The 14,128-nt window shown below is 38.4% G+C and overlaps 1 protein-coding gene and 1 non-coding gene across 3 annotated transcripts in view; both read right to left on the bottom strand.

Annotated features, from left to right (window-relative positions):
- Positions 1 to 303: 303 nt before the first annotated feature.
- Positions 304 to 14,128, bottom strand: part of WDR89 (WD repeat domain 89) — a 49,133-nt gene continuing 35,308 nt past the window's right edge. The window contains exon 2 of one of the 2 annotated variants that reach the window (XM_004477257.5): positions 304 to 2,589. In XM_004477257.5, the coding sequence (XP_004477314.1) occupies positions 1,381 to 2,559 (1,179 nt within the window). In that variant the 5' untranslated portion in view covers positions 2,560 to 2,589 and the 3' untranslated portion in view covers positions 304 to 1,380. The remainder of the gene's footprint in view (positions 2,590 to 14,128) is intronic. The other variant, XM_004477258.5, reaches the window with a different exon arrangement.
- Positions 379 to 538, bottom strand: LOC111760210 (U1 spliceosomal RNA). The gene has a single exon (XR_002793967.1). It is a non-coding gene; the product is annotated as a U1 spliceosomal RNA (small nuclear RNA).

Below are 14,128 nucleotides of genomic sequence, written 5' to 3'. Positions count from 1 at the left end.
AGGAAGCCAGTACCCCCCAGCTGTTGTTTTTAATTGTTTCCATTATGAGTATATCCAAACATTTCCATGCACCCTGGACACAGGCCCTATATAACTGCCTGTCAACCATATGTCCCCTGTCAATAACATTCCATACCAGTATTCCTCCGCTGCCATTGTTGAACCACTCTGTGATCCAAAACTTCCTGAACAGTGAAGCCCAATATAATATCAGGTTCCCTTAATAGTAAAATGGAATATAGCGATGAGTTATAAGGTTAGATATACAATATATATTGATTTGGAAAAATTCTACATCCTATCTTTTTCTTTTCTTTTTTCCCTAATTATTGAGCTTCTCTTCACAAGAGAATGGCTCTATTCTTGAGACTCCAAGGCCAGGGTAAAGCACGGACTCAGTCCCCCCTACCACAAATTAAGAAGTCAATTTTCTCACATTTGGGGAAACTGCAGGGGTCACATCCAAAGTGAAATGGATAAGCCTTGCCCTGGGAAAACCATCTTTGTGATCACGGTATCTCTCCTGCCAGGTAAGTATATTTCTAATTCAAAATATGTTTCTATCTTTAGTGAACTATAAGAAAATATACTAAACCTTTATGGAGATCAAATTCTTTTATTACGATTCTTAAATATTTAAAAGATGAAAAATTAGCAATGAAGAAAAATTCAAGTTTCAAAATTATGGATGAACAACTATGAAGGAAAATTTTATCACAATATTGATAAAATAATATTTTGAATGAAAGTCATTCTGTGTTTATCAATATTTTCATTTTTATATATTTTGAGTCTCAAATATGAATTTTGAAATAGTTTCCTTTTCATCAGTGAAACACCTGTTTAACCAATATTAAAACTATAGATGCATATATTTGCTAAATATAATTTTCTTATTTTAGATAGATGACTATCACTTTATTACATTACAATTACAATTGTACAATATTCCATTGTAATGTATATATATTAAGAAGTAGGGGCTTAATAAAAAGTCAGATTTGGCTTTATAAAAAGTGAAGAAAATTTAAAATGTAACAAATTGAGCATAAAAAAATCATAGCCAAAACCATGTGTTTTATTATAACAAGCCATCTACTTCTAAAAAGTCCTTATCAGAACTATTTCTTTAAACACAACATTTACTAACTCAATAGATGGTTTTTAAAATGAAGAACAAAATTTTACTTCCAACTCACTGATTTCATATGCAATTGGTAGCTTGAAAACAATTTTTGAATATGTGAAGGCCTGAATTAAACCACTCTCAACATTTTTCCAGGACTGTTTGCTAACTGGCTTGTTTTTACAAATAAGTTTTAAACATGCCTACCACTGGCAGTACAGAAAGTAATTTCTTGAAACTATAAAACCTACCAGTTAACTCCTGATTTTATATCCCTGTTTTTTCCTCTTATAAGAATCACTACTGTGAACTCGAACTCGCTGGTGCACAGAGGATGCTATTTTCATGCTATCTTTCTTTGTAAAGGTCTTCTCTATAGCTCCAGATTTCCAAAGAAACAACTGGGCATCTTCTCCACCTGTCAGCAAAGAATCATCCTGTATATTCCAACAGAAAGAACGAACTGTAGCATCATGACCTCCCTGAAGGCTGGTCACATGGATCAATCCTGATGTGGTACAGTTCATTAAATGAATCTTTCCTGTATTTGTCCCTCCAACAAGAAATAATTTGTCCATTTTTTCATGATATAGGCCACCAATCAAATAGTCCAAAGTACTTTCTTTTACATTAATTGCTTCTCTAACATCCCGGATGTTCAAATATGTGATTGGTTCATCAGTGTCCAAGTGATTAAGATCCCACCAACAAAATCCTTCATCATGTGTCATGCAGTAAATCTGTTTATAATCTTTCCCAGACCAACCAATATAACTTACTGATGAAACTGAATTACAAGTTGCAACCAGCGCATCCTCTTCATTATCAACACTAACATCAAATACATTTACCAGGCCATCAGTTGAACCTGACATTACCATGTTAGGATTGCTGGGATGGAAACATACTTGAGTGATATCATCACTATGTGTCTCTGAATATGCACCAAGTGGGTCTTTAGTAGTAGACAAATCCTGAGAATTAATTCTTGCATCCCAAAATATCAACAATGCATCATCATCAACTTTTTCTGTACCAGCACAAATGACATGATCATTACAGTTGATATCAAAACTGATAAAAATATTGGAAGGGTAGCCCTTGAATAGCTGGACAGGTTTTTTATTGGCCAGTCGAGCATCCCAACATTTTACAGTGCCATCATTACATGCTGAATATACACTATCACAGGAATTTGCAAATCTGACTCCATTAAGAAGACCAGGATGTCCACTAAATTCTTGTAGTATATTTAATGTTTCTTTATCATGTATTCTGATTGATCCATTAGAACATAAAACAGCAACCAAGCTTCCTTTTGCTGCCTGTAGAGTCTTTGATGTGTCTATGCCAAGCAGGTAAGAAGACTCTTTAGTTCCTGAAGAACGCTTAACTATGTGCAGATCAGCAAATTGTTCCTCAAGCTTATCCATACCAACAGTAGCATCCAAGGTAGTGAAAATCTGTAATAAAAATGTAAAAATTAAAATTATGGAAATCCTGTATAGTATGCATGATTATTCTTTAAAAGTTTGAAATAAAAAAACCCACAAAACTCAAATTCCCTAAAATTACAATTAAATCAGAATAATTTCCTCTAACTAGCATAAAACACAAGAAATATTATCTATTATAACATTTTTAAAAAAGTTTATTTCTTTCCTGTCCCCTCCCCAGCACTGTTTCTGCTGCCTGTGTCTATTCACTGTGTAATCTTCTGTATCTATTTCTCTTTCTGTGTTCTCTTCTCGTTTCTCCTCTAAGATTCACCGGGATTCGATCCTGGGGACCTCTGATGTGGAGAGGGGTTCCCTGTCAACTGCACCTCCTCAGTTCCTCGTCTCTGCTGCACTTCACCTTGACTCTCCCCTTCATCTCTCTTTTGTTCCATCATCATCATGCTTGAGTGGGCACTGGCTCTCTGCACAGACACTCGGCTTGCTGCGTGGACACTTGGCTTGGCACACGGACACTAGCTCATGGTGCAGGCATGCTTTCTCTTCTTCTTTTTCACCAGGAGTCCCCAAGGATCGAACCCAGGCCCTCCCATTTGGTAGACAGAGGCCTTATCACATGAGCCACAACCGCTTTCCATATCTAGAATAACATTTTAATAATTTCCCTACCATGCTATAACTTAGTCGTCTCCTAAGTCAACCACCCTTAGCACAATGAACACACACACACTCACAGCCCTTTACCTCCGAGGTCTCAACTATCATTACCTTCTTGCCACATTTTTCAGTCTCCATACACACATACACACACGTGCACATTATTTTTCAATGAATCACTTGAATATTAGCTGTAGACCTAGTATTACTTCATTACTAAATACATCATTGTTTTTCATATTTATTAATTTTTTAAAAGTACAGGCCACTTGTCTCATAAAATGTCCCACATTGTGGATTATCTGATTATTTCCTCATGATGAGCTTTCAGTTTAACATTTTTGTTGGGGATACTGTTTAAGTGATATTGGTACATTTTAATATATCACATCAGGGAGGGACATAATGATGAGTTTGATCACTTATTTAATGTTGTAACTGTAACATGGTACAGTGAAGCATTATAAAGGCACATTTCTCCAACTTTAACAGAAATTATTAAGAAATTATGGAGTGATACTTTGAGGCTATATAAATATCCTGTTCTCCATCCATCTTTCACCCAAAGCTTTTAGCATCCATTGATTATCCTTGCCTGAAAAAACTATTATATTGGAATCTACAATTGGTCATTTTAATTTTTTTAAGATTTCATTTATTTTTTTAAATTTATTTCTCTCCCCTTCCCCCACCCCATTGTTTGCTGTGTCCATTCACTGTGTGTTCTTCTATGTCAGCTTGCATTCTTGTCAGCAGCACTGGGAATCTGTGTCTCTTTTTGTTGTGTCATCTTGCTGTGCCAGCTCTCCTCCGTGTGTGCAGCGTCAGTCCTAGGCAGGCTGCGCTTTTTTTGCACAGGGCAGCTCTCCTTGCAGGGTACACTCCTTGCACGTGGGGCTCCCCTATGCGGGAAACGCCCATGTGGCACGGCACTCTTGCACGCATCAGCACTGCACGTGGGCCAGCTCACCACACAGGTCAGGAGGCCCTGGGTTTGAACCCTGGACCCCCTATATGGTAGATTGACACTCTATCAGTTGAGCCAAATCTACTTCCCAAATGGTCATTTTATAATCCTATCATTCTCTTCATCTTATCTGACATTCTTTTATAAAGATGACCTTTTCCTCCCTGCCTCCCTCCTTTCTTCATCACTAAAAAAAAGGTATGAATTAAAAAAAAACAAAACTGTTGAGATTAGGGAAGAAAAAGAAATAAAAGGCATCCAAATAGGGAAGAAAGAAGTGAAACTCTCCCTATCTGCTGACATGATCCTATATATAAATTCTGAAAAACCTACAACAAAGCTATTCTAGAGTTAAGAAACAAATTCAGCAAAGTAAGTAAAAGACCAACACACAAAAATCAGTGGTAAGAAGTGGATGTGTCTCAGGTAACTGGGCTCCTGCCTACCACATGAGAGGTTGTTGGTTTGGACTCCAGTACCTCCTAAAGAAGACAGCAGGCTGGTGCGGCAGGCAGACATGGCAGGCTGACAAAACAAGAGACACAAGAAGAGGAAACATAACAAGAGACACAACAAAGCAGGAAGCAGAGGTTGCCGGTGCCTCCTAAAGAAGACAGCAAGTTGATGTGACAGCCAGGCACAGTGAGCCGATGTGACACTGGGGAGGAAAAACAATGAGAGAAGCAGGAAGCGGAGGTGGCTCAAACGTTTGGGCACCTCCCTCCCACATCGGAGGTCCTAGGTTCGGTTCCCAGAGCCTCCTAAAAAAAAACAGGGAAGAACAGACACAGCAAATGCAAACAACAAGTAGGGTGGGGAGAAATATTTAAATAAATAAATCTAAAAAAATCAGTGGTGTTTCTATATACTAGTAATGGACAATTTGAAGAGGATACTGAGAAACAATTCCATTTACAACAGCAATTAAAGGAACCAAATATCTAGGAATAAATTTACTGAGAATGTAAATAATTTAATATATGGAAAACTACAAAATGATGCTAAAAGAAATTAAAGAAGACCTAAGTAAACGAAAGCACATTCTATATTCATGGATGGGATGACTAAATATTGTTAAGATGTCACCCAAAGTGATTTACTGATTCAATAAAATCCCAATCAAAGGTCCAACAGCCTTCTTTGCAGAGGTGGACAAGCCAATTATCAAATTGAAATAGAAGGATAAGGAGCCCTGAATAGCCAAACTATCTCAAAAAAGAAGACCAAAGTTGTAGGACTCACACGTCCCAATTTAAAAACTTATTACAAATTTACAGTTATCCAAACAGCATGGTTACTAGCACAAGGACAGACATACAGACCAATCAAATTGAGAGTTCAGAAATAAACCCTCACATCTTTGGACAACTGACTTTTTGACAAAGGGACAAAGTACAATCAATGGGGAAAGAATAATCCCTTCAACAAATAACACTAGAAAAACTGGATATATACAAGCAAAAGAATTAAAGTGGCCTCCTACCTTACACCATATTCAAAAATTAACTCAAAATGGATCAGAGACCTAAACATAAAAGTGTGGCAGTTTGATATGGTTTGGGATTCCAAAAAGAGATACTGGATTATGTTTGTAACCTGACCTGTACCTGGGCATGATTGAGTTAGGATTAGGGTGTTGAGTTCCCACCCCTTGGTTGGTGGGGACTCACAGATAAAAGACATGGTAAAGAACACAGTTGAGGGTTTCTGATGTTGGAGTTTGATGCTGAAGTCTTAAGTTGGAGCCCTGGAGAAAGAAATAGAGTCGTCTGCCTGACTACGGCTGACCTTGTGGAGGAACCAGAGGAGCTGAGCCCAGAGGAACCCAGGAAGCCTGAACCTTCATAGACGTCAGCAGCCATCTTGTCCTAACATGTGGAAATAGACTTTGGTGAGGGAAGTAACTTACACTTTATGACCTGGTATCTGTAAGCTCCTACACCAAATAAATACCCTTCATAAGGTCCAGCAGATTTCTGGTGTTTTGCATCAGCACCCCTTTGGCTGACTAATACAAAGAGTTAAAACTGTAAAACTCCTAGAAGGAAACAAGGGAACATCTTCAAGAACTTGCAATAGGCAATTGATTCTTGGACTTTACACAGAAAGCATGAGCAACAAAAGAAAAAAGATAAATTGGCCTTCATTAAAATTAAAAATTTCTGTGCATCAAAGGATTTTTATCAAGAAAGTAAAAAGACACCCTACAAAATGGTAGATTTGGAAACCATACATATCTCTCAAGGATTTAATATCCAGAAGTTATAAAGAACTCCTACAACTCAAAAACAAAAAAGACAAACAACCCAATTAAAAATGTGTAAAGGACTTGATTAGACATTTCTCCAAAGAAGATATACATATGATCAATAAGCTCATGAAAAGATGCTATAGGTAAGCGGATGTGGCTCAAGTGATAAGGTCTCCGCCTACCATATGGGAAGACCCAGATTCGATCCCTGGGGTCTCCTGGTGAAAAAGAAGAGAAAGCATGCCTGCATGGCGAGCCATTGCCTGTGTGGTGAGCCAAGTGCCCGCATGGTGAACTAAGTGCCCATGCGGTGAGCCAAGTGCCCACGTGAGTGCCCAATAGCAGAGTGTCCACGAGTGCCCATGGGGTGAGGCAGTGCCCATGTGGTGAGCAGAGTGCCTGCACCAGTGCCCACATGGTGAGTCAGTGCTCACGCAGCAAGCGAGTGCCTGTGCAGCAAGTCAAGTGCCCATACAGGAAGCCAGTGCCTGTGCAAGTGAGTCATGCAGCAAGATGATCACACAACAAAAGAGGGATGAAGGGAAGAGTCAAGGTGAAGCACAGCAGAGACCAGGAACTGAGGTGGCACAATTGATAGGGAACCTCTCTCTACATCACAGGTCCCCAGGATCAAATCCTGGACAAAGCCAGCAAAACAGCAGGGTAAGTGAAGGGGATGGGAAGGGAAAAAGGTTAAAAAAAAAAAAAAAAAAAAGATGCTATAAACATCTTTAGCTATTAAAGAAATGCAAAGAAGGAGACACACTTCACAGCCACTAGAATGGTTACTATTTTTAAAAAATAGAAAATAACAAGTGTTCGTAAGGATGTGGAGGAATAAGAACCCTTATGTATTGAGGGTATAAATGTAAAATGGTGCAGCCACCATGGAAAATAGTTTCGTAGTTCCTCAGAAAGTTAAACACATGACCCAGCATCCCACACTTCTAGATATACACCCAGGGAAGCAGATGTGGCTCAACTGATAGAGCATCCGCCTACCATAGAGAGGGTCCGGGGTTCAATCCCCAGGGCCTCCTGGCCTGCGTGGTGAGCTGGCCCATGCGCAGTGCTGCCACACGTAAGGAGTGCCGTGCCACGCAGGGGCGCCCCCCCATAGGGGTGGCCCCATGTGCAAGGAGTGCGCCCTGCAAGAGCTGCCCTGTGTGAAAAAAAAAAGTGCAGCTTGCCCAGGAGTGGTGCCACACACATGGAGAGTTGACGCAGCAAGATGATGCAACAAAAAAGAGATGCAGTTTCCCAGTGCAGCCTGATAATGCAAGCAGACGCAGAAGAACACACAGAGAGTAGACAACAGGGAGAAGGGGAGAAAAATAAATGTTAAAAAAAAAGATATACACCCAGAAGAATTGAAAGGAGGGTCTCAAATATTGGCACACCAATATTCAATTCATAGCAGCATTCAATGGGTGAATAGATAAATAAAATAAAGTATATTACATAAAATGGAGTATTATTCAGTCATAAAAAGGAATGAAGTCCTATTGATATAGGAGACAAATAGTATGACCTCATGTCAAGTGAAATGAACCAGACACAAAAGGACAAATATTGTTTGATCTAGCGTACATGAACTAAATAGAATATGCAAACTCAAAGTCAGAAATTGGAATACAGTCTACTGGAAGTAGGAATGGGGGGTAGGGTATTGGTATTAATAATTAATATTTAATCAGTAGAGTTTCTGTTTAGGGCGATTAGAAAAGTTTTGGTAGTAGATGGTGTTGATGGTAGCACAACATTGTGAATCTAATTAAGACCACTGATATATTTGAAAGTGGTCAAAAGAGGAAATCTTATACGTATGTTACCACACAAAAAAATTAAAAACAACCATAAAGCTATGTAACATAAAGAGTGAACCCTAAAGTAAACTATGGGATTTTGTTGATGTAACTATAATAATATTGGTTCATCAGTTTTAACAAATGTACCACACTAATGCAAAATGTTAATAAGGAAAACTCAAGTTTGGGGAGGGTATATGGGAACCCTGTACTTTATTCGTGACTTTTCTGTAAACCTACAATTGATCTTAAAAAAAAAAAAAAAAGGAATTGTAGTATTGTAATCCATCACTGTCTTGTTCCTCTTGACATTCAAACTATCCCAGACTGCACCACTGAGAAGCTTGTCAAGCCAGTTTCTGTGTCCTTTTGGCATGACCCCATTTGAGTTTAAGCCTTACATGGAAAAATTCTGTGTAAGAATCAGATAAGTCTGTAAATGGTAAGATTCCTTCACCATAAGTATTCAGATACTAAACAGCCATTTATCAGTTATGCTGTGGTAATTACTTCCACAGCATAAATGTTGGTTTTTCAACCACCTTAGCCTCAAATGGCCTTTCCCAGAATATGTTAAGCTTGTTCCTGCCTCAAGCCCATAACAATAATTGTTTCTCTGCTTTAAATACTCATTCTCTACATTTGTGCATGAATAACTTCTTCCTGTATTCAGGACTCAATACATGTCACTTCCACACAGAGACCTTCCCTGTCATTCTTTGAAACATTACCCTGCTTTACTTAAACATTAAAAATGTTTAATTATGAAATATTTCAAATGTACAAAGAATTACAGAAGTACATATGACAGAAACCCATGTACCTACCAACCACCTGGACAGAGCAGATGTTAACATTTTGCCATATTTGCTTCAGAATTTTTTATTTAAAGAAATGAAGCATTACAGACATATCTAAACTTTTAGTTGTACTATGGATTTATAAAAATGGTATCAGATTATATGTACCTTTTTGCAATTTGCTCTTTTACACTCACTATAATTTCTGAAAAACCCTATTTTATTGTGGAAGTTGTTACCTGACCCTTCTTGATTATTTATTATCAATAAATGATTGTTGAAAAAATGATTTTACTTTCATGCTCTGAAAAACTTAAGAACTCCAAGGGAAAAAAAAAAACCTGAAAGGATGTTATATGTGTTTGTGTTTGAAGGGGGAGCTTTGCTCATAATAATTAAGTAAAATAAAGGCATTCTTTAAAAATAATACTTTAAATAAGCACAAGAAGGAAATACAGAAAAAGATTTTATATTTATGAAGAAAAACACATTAACATAACTTTTATCATAAGCTATTCAAATATATCCTAAAATTCATATTTAACTTACGACTATACTGCTAATACACTGCAAGGAAAAAAACCTAAAATCAGATGTAGAAAAAAAAGTCCATTCTTGAACTATTCAAAGTGTTAATAGAAGCTTATAAAATCACAGTTCTTTGCTACTGCTTCATATTGATCTCTGCAAAAGAAAGATCAGATTGATGGCAATTTCAAACAAGTTTAAACAAGTTTAATGTGGTTTTTAAGCTAATGGTCATTTGCAGGGCTATGACTCTCCACTACTACACCTGAGCAGGACTGTACCACTGTACGCTTTCCCTCACCTATACTGTCTGGAGAGTCTGTTTTGCCTTGGGACAGTGCCCTGCAAAGCTTCAATTTGAAGACTGAAGTGATGAGGCAAGCATAGTGGGCCCCAGAAAGAATGCTACAGCAAGATAACTCTTCGAGACTATAGCACTGGTAACAATCGTAATGGCCATCCACATGGAACACTGTTTAAAAGTAGTACAGTACTTTCAGAAAATAAAAAGAAGGGTGGGAAAAACAAGGAAGGAAAGAAGGGATTAATTAGAGGTAACGTAGTTTTACTCCCCAAAACCCTCTAGCTAAAACAGTTTTAATTTATCCAGATACAAATAGCTTAATATATTGTGAGGAAACATGAAAACCCCTAGCTTATGTTTTTTTTTTTTTATTGATTTTGTAATAATATTACATTAAAAATATATATATATGCGGTCCCTTTGAACCCTACCACCCCCACCCCACCTCTCCCCCCCCCCCCCAGCAACACTCCTTCCCATCATCATGACATATCCATTGCATTTGGCAGGTACATCTTTGGGCACCTCTGCACCTCATGGTCAATGGTCCACATCATGGCCCATACTCTCCCCCATTCCATCCAGTGGGCCCTGTGAGGATTTACAATGTCCGGTGATTGCCCCTGAAGCACCATCCAGGGCAGCTCCATGTCCCAAAGACGCCTCCACCTCTCATCTCTTCCTGCCTTTCCCCATACCCATCAGCCATCATGTCCACTTTTCTCAATCCAATGCCACCTTTTCTATGTGGACATTGGATTGGTTGTGTCCATTGCACCTCTTTGTCAAGAGGAGGCTGAGATTCCACATGGATGCTGGATGCAATCCTCCCACTTTCAGTTGTAATCACTCACTCTAGGCTCCATGGTGTGGTGGTTGTCCTTCTTCAACTCCATCTTAGCTGAGTGTGGTGAGCCCAATAAGTCAGATTGTAGGTGCTGGAGTCTGTTGAGGCTCAGGACCTGGCTATCACATTGTCAGTCCAGAGATTCAAATCCCCTAAATATATCTTAAACCCCGACACTAACTGCACCTCCAGCACATTAGCATGAAAGTCTTATGAAGAGAGATCCCATCTGAGTCCAGATTCATCACACATAAACACCAGTTCCAAAGAGGGGCCATCTGACCTGGTAGTTAACCCCATCGGCCATGACCATAACTCCCATGGGTCTCTTTAGCCCTCGAAGGAACCGATATCTGGGGGTTGTATCTGCTTTATCTGTCTCTCAGACTCTGCTCAGTTGTGCATAAGGGCAATCCTTCTGACAGCCTCCAGACTCTTTTTTAGAGACTCGTAGCCATATAAACTCATTTCTCCTTTCCATTTCTCCCTTACATTAGGTCAAACAGCATTCCTAGCTTATGTTTTAACAACTTATTATTCAAGTGAGTCATATAAGAAATATAACCTTTCAAGGATATATAGCTAATTCTTAATTTTACACATACAATTTTACATACTAATAAATTTTACATAGGAACCATTCAAAACTTATTTTACATCCATGAAGAACCCCCTATATGAATTCTGTCTGCATGATCTGCTTCCCAGGCTTCAAGAGAATCCATAGGCTCTCTTTTCTTCTCACCTTCACTCTTGCAGGGTGACACCATTCACACTCATGTTTTCAAGTGCTACCTATATGCCGATGATCCCACCTCTCTATTTACATATTCGCATTTCCAACTGCCTATTAGCCATTTCTTCTTGGATATGTTTTACTATACCATGAAATAAAACTGATTATTTATGCCCTCCTTCCCCACAACCCCTCCATTTAAAAAAACAAAACTTATTCCTCTCATTTCTCCATTTTGGTTAATGGTATTGGCACCCTGATCTACACCAGCTATCCAAGTCAGAAGCCCTGGGAAATACCCACTCTCCTACTCAGATTCTCATCCAATCGACCTTCAAATTCTATTTTTTTTTTTGGCTGTAGAAGGCTTAGAGAGGTTAAACCTTATGATGCTCTTTCTGTGAATCTACATGATATTAGCAATTTCGTTTGGTTTAGCATAACAAAAATATATGAAGATAGCAAAGAAGATCAGCCACATTTTTACCTGCTCTCTATTTCTGTAAGATGCATAAAAAGAAGCTCTAATTATCATACTAGATCTCAACAGATCTAAGGAATATTGTGAGATCTGATGAAGTGAAGCATGGCTTTTTTACTGCCATCAAGAAACAAAAATAAAACAAACAAAAAAAAACCCCACAAAAAATGAAAAGGCACAAAAAAGGATAGAAAAAAGTACTAAAACAATGCATAGTGGGGAAAAAAGAAGAGAAATGAAGATAAGCCAGAAGAGAACAGTAGAGAAAAGAGAATAAAGAAAATACGGGATAAAAAGGGAATTTATTGCTGCTATTTTCTTGAATCACATGTAGATGCAACACTGCAGTCTTTCCCTTTCTCAACACTGATATGAGACAAGGAAAGAAGAGGTCCAGATACAAGAAAAATTTAGTAAAGTCCAAAGCTGTGATAATTTGTTTGGCTAAAAGGAATTTTTCCTCATTTAGAGAAATTTCTTAGCCTTGAGGTAGAGGATGTAGCAAGTAAGCATGGTAAGTTTAAATATGGGTCTAACAGTTCTGGGAAAAGCAGAACAATCACGATTATCTCATACTGACCCACAATTCCTTCAAAGAGCCACCTAATTCAGATCAGGGCATAGTAGAAGCCTAGTAGTGCTCCGACATTGAGTCATCACTGCTGTGTGGCTCTTACTGGATATGGAATTCTCATGCCTGAATATAACATAGTAGCTGGAAGCCATGTCAGATATGATAACAGCAGGGTAAGCCTAAAAGTGGGACCAGAATATTAAAATCCTGATGAACTGCCATCCTACAACACACTGATGGGAAATGCTGACTAATCTCTGATCAGTTAATCTGTCCTTCGATAATTTTTTTTTTAAGATTTTTTATTTATTTCTCTCCCCTTCCCCTCCCACCCCCCTGGCTGTCTGCTCTCTGTGTCCATTGGCGCTGTGTATTCTTCTGTGACTGCTTCTATCCTTATCAGCGGCACCGGGAATCTGTTTCTTTTTGTTGCGTCATTCTTGCCGTGTCAGCTCTCCGCGTGTTAGGTGCCATTCTTGGGCAGGCTGCACTTTCTTTCCCACTGGGAGGCTCTCCTTACAGGGTGCACTCCTTGTGCGTGGGGCTCCCCTATGCGGGGACACCCCTGAGTGGCACGGCACTCTTTGCGCGCATCAGCACTGCACATGGGCCAGTTCCACACGGGTCAGGAGGCCTGGGGTTTGAACCACGGACCTCCCATGTGGTAGGCGGACACCCTATCCATTGCACCAAGTCCACTTCCCTGTCCTTCGATAATTAAGAGTCGACTACTTAATAACAAAATCCCTAATCATAAGCATGAACTCCTCTTGTGATTTTTCCCTTAAAAATTTTTTGTCAATCAAATATTCCATTTTATTTTTTATTAAAATAAACCATATAAAATGTTCTTTCTGTATATCGGGTATCACCTAAACACACCTAGCTAGAACTGGGCTGTGATTTTATTCCTGAATTGGCTCAGAGTTTGAATATGAAAGTTGAAGGAGTGCCTCATTTAAATAATTCCATAATGGAAGAGGTAGCTGTTATTATTATATTTAAACAGGGGACCAAATAAATAAAGTATTAAAAGAAAGTAACCTATATTTTACACCTATGTAGAAATTAGGAACTACTACAAAAGGAACTATATACTAAAGTCTTCTGCATATTATTTTGTATGAAATAGAAATGAGTAATATCTCGAGAGATATATTTCTATTTTTCAGTTATGATTGAATATTCATCATATTTGAAAGATCTGACACAAAAGCATCATATACTGTAACGTTTTTACACTGAAGAGTAATAATTGCATGTGAGGAGTATGTTAGATAAGAACTATTTTCTTTTTAGACAATTTAGCAGACTTGGACTTGGGTCTGAAAAATCTAATTCCACACAACTTCAACTCATATTACCTATTGACTAGAAGGAACTATCTAGTGGTTGTGAAATGCAGAGGTCCAGCAAATGTCACAAATGTGAGGAGAAGCTTAAAGGGAAAGGTTATTCAGGAATGGGCTCTATTAACTTCATAATCCACACTTATAATTTAACTACAATATTGCTGCCACATCTATCAAATTGGGCTAAGTAACTAAGCCTCACAAAGAAGGAACAATCACAATCGGAACTTAACAAATGGT

Source organism: Dasypus novemcinctus, chromosome 3 (genome assembly GCF_030445035.2).
Source record: "Dasypus novemcinctus isolate mDasNov1 chromosome 3, mDasNov1.1.hap2, whole genome shotgun sequence".
Taxonomy (NCBI): Eukaryota; Metazoa; Chordata; class Mammalia; order Cingulata; family Dasypodidae; genus Dasypus; species Dasypus novemcinctus.
The sequence above is the reverse complement of the archived record's forward strand: the minus strand, read 5'-3'. Positions and strand labels throughout refer to the sequence as shown.